Genomic DNA, 6,000 nt, shown 5'->3' on the forward strand with positions numbered 1-6,000 from the left:
AACTGCTGGCAACATGAATCGAGCAGGACCGCAGAACATTTTCTCTCTTCCAGCAGAGCGATTGAAGTGGCCGCTAGCGTGAGGATACTGTCAACTGACAGATCTGGTAGTAAATACATTCGAGCGGGGATTTCAGACTCCTCCTACATTTCTGTCATTTCGTAAAGAACTTGACTACATTTAAACTAAACATTTATTCCCTGAGTTATTTTAATGTAAGAAAAACAAGTGCAGTTTCATCAGCACAGTTTTTCTACATGATAAAGACATGCTGCTTCAGGCTTAAATTATAAGAAATAAATGTGTAAACTTACAGAAACGTTCTGTTAGCTCGTTGTGCAGCCTGTCCTCAAGCTATAAAATGGACATTTTGGGGTTTTTTTCATGTGAAAATCATATATTTCTTAGACAGTTATTTTAATGTGTGAATGGCCATGGGGGAGGTGCTTATCATTAGGACAAGCTGTAAACGCATGAAAATACAGGTAAAAGTTTAAGCGTTCTGTCCTCCTTCACATTGCCCACATTGGAGTCTTTCGCAAGCCAGTTCTGGCCCCCGGGCCTTGTGTTTGACACCCCATGCATTAGAGGGTTACCTAGGCAATCGGGGCTTAGTGTCTGCAGCCAGCCAAGCGTCAGCTTCAAAGCGAATTGTTTCCAGTGTGGACGCAGCTTACACGCCTCTCCTCTTTCTGTACTCTTTGATGTTCTTATTGATGTTTAAAGCTTTCTGTATGAATTAAACATGCGAAGGGGACGAAGACTTCTAGCCTTAGCTACAAAGTTGCACTTAATACATTAAATGGGACCTTTAATGTGGCTTAGTTCTGCGGCCCCTCGTGAGTGCACGGTCTCCCACGAGTCTTTGTTTCTGCTTGTCTCTTTCTTTTTCCTCTTTGTGTCTCTGAATCTGTCTCTTTCTGGTCAGTTGTTTGAGTAACAGCATGTGATGTAGTAGTGACTAACCCGGCCCGCCCCCCTCACAGGCTCTCAGTGCGCTGGGCTCTTCAGCACCACTGTCCTGGGTGGGTCCTCTAGCGCCCCCAACCTGCAGGACTACGCACGCGCGCACCGCAAAAAATTCTCCACCAGCAGTCTGTCCTACAAAGACGGTACGTGTTTGAGACCGCGCGCCTTCACAAACCTGCACAGGACAACAGCAAATCAGCACACACCTCCTCTGTGTCGTAATGTGTAAATTATATCTGTCTGACCTGCGATGACGCCTGAAAGCTGCACACGTGAACATGAAACATGTTTAAGCTGGAGTCATTACAGTAGTTAGATAATCAGTGGACTGGGACACATGCCCATACATGTATAGAATATTTTTTTTACATTTTAGTCATATTTCTGTTAACTCCATATTCATTCTAGTCACCATATCCACTGACTCTTTTGTTTCCTCCTTTACTGCTTTGAGTAAACTTGATGTGCTCCTTTTTAGGATTCCTGCCTCAGGCCAAACCAAAACTATTTAATATTTGCCAAACAGGAAATGCAGAAAGTTTTAGCCAGAATAGCACGGCTGCTTTGAAATGAGTTTTTCAGGATACACTTGAGAGAAGCGTGGCAGTAGATGTACTCTGAGTTTGTGGAGTCTCACACGTCTTTGTAGAATGTCAGTTAAAACCAATATCACTGCAACATGAGAGCTAATTTAGTTAATCAGTAGGTAGATAACTATTTACACTGCTCAAAAAACTTCTTTACATTGTAGAATTCAGCTTTTAGTGGACGATCGATTCAAAATCTCACCAAAAATCTGAGTTAAACTTTGAAATCACAGATCCAAATTGTGTCATAATGTGGTTAAATGGTGTGTATTGTCCTCGTGTCCCTGTATACACTCCCACTGACATCTGGGCAGCTCCCAATGAGCTGACAGATGTTCATATTACCTGGATCAGGGCGTCAGTGAGCTCCTGGACAGTCTTTGGTGGATTTGGATGCACCGATGCATAAGATCCCAGTCAGTGGCATCGATGCCTTCAGCTAAGAGCTGCCTGCCCACTCTGGTCACGTGTGGCAGGGCTTTGTCCTGCACCAGTAGGGACACAGGACAGTGCCTAAGGTCCGAAGCCAGGTTTGGTACCAGGATTTCATCCAGCCACCAGGTAGCAGTACTGACCAACCTGCAGGACCCTTTTTATTTTGGCTCTCTACCTTGCAATATAAAGCACCTTGGTCCTTTGTCCTGTAAGGTAGCACTTATATAGCGCCTTAGCACGATTTAAATGGAATAAAGTAATACGCGTCCCCATCACTCTCCCAGTGCCTGACTGGTCATGGCAGACAACCTGTTTCACGTTTTTACATCCCAACGTGTTTTTTAGTTTCTTAGTCTATCATTATGTTTCTGTTTAGCTGCTGAAGCAACAGAAACATCATCACCGAGCAGCTAACTGCCCCTCTTCCAAAGTAAGAATCTCAGTGCTGTATGTCAAGGGTTGTCATGTTGTCCACCAGGTGGCAGTGCGGTATCATAAAGCATCCACCCTCCTGGCTGTCTCACAGTTTGCTCTTTTGTCATCCATCTTGTTCCACCTCATATTCAAGACTGCAGGTTCCCTTCTGTTTTCAGTCAGTGGACGCTCGCGTGTCAGAGTAGTCGGGGTCATATTTATATTTATTTTCTATGCTGAAGCATCGTAATGCGGGTCATTTTTAAATTGTTGCACACAACCCAGTCAGACTGCACCTGTCACAGTTAAACTTGGATGCAATGAAAGCAGCATTTAGTCGTGAGTATCGGGCTCGTGAATCCTCATGTTTTTAAGTTAAACTCATGTCATTTCACTTTATTAGAAGATGCTGTGCCAGTGTTTCGACCCACAGCCATCTTCAGCCATCTTTAACCATCCTGTTTGAACAGCACCTTCAGTCAGGGCCGCTTCACAGACTGATTCCTAAACCACACATTTGTAGTTGATGACTCTTCTTCTGCACTGCGTCCGCCTTAGACAAGAACAAGAAATGATCAAACCTAATCTACACTTTACTGTGGCTCATAGTAACACTAGTGATTTTTTTTTTTTTTATTTCCTCAGAGTTGTTGTCTATGCCGGCAGTAAAACGATTTTCTGTGTCGTTTGCAAAGCATCCGACTAATGGTACGTCTGCTTCTTTCAAGTATTTTTCCACTTCACCTACCTTTGTCTTGCATGTCTTCAAACTTTTATAATTTTTTTTTTTTTTACCTTGGATTTTTTTTAAATTTATTTTGTTTTTTCCACATGGCCCTCCAACATTCCAGGTTTCCATTATCTTTTTATTTCTAATTATTTTAATTATATTTTTGTTTACCCATACACTTTGGACTTTTCTAACACTACCTGACATTCTCTCTCTAACCAGGGTTCCCACTAGTTTGTAAAATATAGTAAAGTAAATCCAGAGACAGGGAATGTCAGAGAATCATACAAAGACCTCACACACATGTGGGAAAAACCAAATAGGGACTGAAAAATAAAACATCTTGTTATTGCTGCTGGTCTGCTTTTCAAACTACCAAGTAGAGGAGGGATGTCCAGGAGAAGGGGAGTAGACTGTGCAGCACAGTTTGCCTTCTGTTTGAACAGCACATATCAGTTTATATAGGTCCCCAGCAGTGCTGATGTAGTTTGGTCCTGACCAGGAGACTCACAGGTTTGAGATCGCTGGGCCAGGTGAAACAAAAACGTCTGAATGACAACAATCACAAATAATTTTTTTTTAATTTTTTCATCAACCCTGCCTTATCAGAGGGCTGTTTTATTTATTGTTGGATTACAAAAAGTTTTGAGGACTTGCAACAGACAAAGAAGGCTCAGAAATGAAGCAGAATCTTTTACTGTAGGTCAAAAAGCCACAATTGCAATTTCTGTTCAGCTAATTAAGAACCAGTCAGATGTTTACCAGCCAAAGTCTCACGACTCCCTGTGAGGGTCTGTCTGTAGCAGACGACAGAAGATAGATCCGCGTCACCTTCAGGTGCCGGAGCTGCGGGAGTCAGGAAATAGGATCCATCTGACAAAGCTCCAAGATTCTTTTCCTCATTCCTCATCTCAATCGCATGCTCTTTCTCTCTGTCGTCATGTTCAGTGTAGCACTCGTTAGGAAGATTTTGATTGGTCACACGTGTTGCCAACTCTGGATTATGTCATTTCATCCGTCTGTCAGCTCAACTTCACGTGGAACAGGTTTGTTAAATTAGAAGACAGCGTGTAGCAGTGATACTGTTAAAACAGTAAGAACACAAATCATGTTTTAAACTTCTCTCGTCGTTTATTTTGGGCCTGTTGTCATTTAATATCTTACTAAATTAACCCAGTTCAGTGTTTAAGTTCTTGGATTTATTCATTTTTCATGTTTCATCTTATTTTTTTACAAAGTTGGAAGAACGATGTAGAAGTCGAGCTGAAGTCGGCGTGCGTTCCACCGTTTATTTGCTCATGCAGAGCCTACGATTTTCAACTTAAGCAAACATGCTGCTGTTCAGTCCTCCAACATCGTTGTGCACCACCTTCTTCTTCTTCTTCTTCTTCTTCATTTCGGTTGCGTGGCTCAAAACATTGAATTTACCTGAATAGTAAAATAATACCATTTTCCGTGAGAGGCTGCTCCGGCTTCATTGACTCTCTGAAACAGTCTCTCTGCCTCCTCAGATTTGGTCCCAAATAAACTGCCCCACTGACATCAGGAAATATGCATGAAGGCAGTTTCAACTCCTGGATCAAACCTTTAAATGCTCCTTGCTGCTGCTTTCTCTTGAGAACTGGATGAACCCAGAATTGTGCATATTTAGAGAATTTCCTGTTGCTTATTTGCAGCACGCTTGGTGTTTCATGGCCTTTACACAGAAAAGAACAGTTCCCAGTCTCGTCCTCACAGTGAGGAATACACCATATAGTCTTTTATTTATGTTTTAAGGTTATTGAATGGAAATGTGTTTGTATATTATGAATACATCTTCCAACAAATGAATGCATTCTCGTTAACTTGGAATTTATCCATTCATCCAAAACACTTAGGAGTGGGCACCAGTTTGCCAAAGCCGTCACATTTCCTCGCCATCTTGAACACAGTAGCAGATATGGACAAGTCCACATACGTAGTATGCCAGCTTAGTTATTGCCAATATTGCTACTTAAAGTCAGCAAATTGGACATGTGGGAGGGAGAAAGCTGCAAAAGCTGGTAGTAAGCTAACATGGTGCCAGCTAACGTTGGGCTAGAGTGTCCTAAACATCACACTTTGATACACAGAGTTTATTTACTAAGTGTAAAAGTCCAACAATGTTAGTGAAACTGTCTTTGAAAAGGATCTAATGCCTGTAATAACAGCTAACAGCAGCTAACAGAGGCTAACAGACTCACACACTGGCAAAAAGCCTTACCGCTTACTCAGCGACAAGCTCAGGATGTTCTCAACAAAACGCCTCAGCGTCGCTGTCATTGGACAGAAATGAGCTTTGCTGACTCGTCTTCTCATTTTGGACTCCATGTCTCAGAGTAAACAGACGCTCAGCTTGAATTAAAGGGGCCAAGAAGACACAATTCAGTTGACTGCAGTCTGCTGACATCTAGCCAATGTATCTGCATAATGAAGAGCACTTGCTAGCTGTGAATACACCAGACTCTATAATCTAGCATCAGTGCAATCAGACATCAAGAAGGCATTATTAGAGGGAGCTTTTGGTTAAAGTTCAGCGCCTCTATAGGATCATTCCTAAAGAGAACATGAAAGCAACTTCTGACTGGTAAACATCTGTCAAATCTGTGTTAACACTGTAACATGGTGCTGAGGTACATTACATTCTCTAGCATTAATCAGCTGTTAAAAAGAAAAAGCTGCAGTTCACTAAATGATCTTCCCACCTTCTCAGTTTCCTCAGTTAGAAAGCAGCAGAAGATTGTAAAGAGCTCAGGGTGGGAACCCTGTTTAACATCCCACATACAGTCTGCAGATTGATCACCATTACCCCAATAATTCAGTTATTGCCTTTTTTTAAAGTCCCCC

At 42.1% G+C, this 6,000-nt stretch overlaps 1 protein-coding gene across 4 annotated transcripts in view; it reads left to right on the top strand.

Moving 5' to 3' along the window:
- ppip5k1a (diphosphoinositol pentakisphosphate kinase 1a) overlaps window positions 1-6,000 on the top strand; it is a 32,429-nt gene that overhangs the window by 19,468 nt on the left and 6,961 nt on the right. For 2 of the 4 annotated variants that reach the window (XM_005937946.3, XM_014338633.2), the window contains exons 26-27: window positions 987-1,112; window positions 3,051-3,113. The exons of 1 other annotated variant lie outside the window; for it this stretch is intronic. In XM_005937946.3, coding sequence (XP_005938008.1) covers window positions 987-1,112; window positions 3,051-3,113 — 189 coding nt within the window. The remainder of the gene's footprint in view (window positions 1-986; window positions 1,113-3,050; window positions 3,114-6,000) is intronic. One more of the 4 variants, XM_014338634.2, reaches the window with a different exon arrangement.

The sequence above is a fragment of the Haplochromis burtoni genome, unplaced genomic scaffold, assembly GCF_018398535.1.
Source record: "Haplochromis burtoni strain Fernald_Lab_line unplaced genomic scaffold, NCSU_Asbu1 Contig_231, whole genome shotgun sequence".
Lineage (NCBI taxonomy): Eukaryota > Metazoa > Chordata > Actinopteri > Cichliformes > Cichlidae > Haplochromis > Haplochromis burtoni.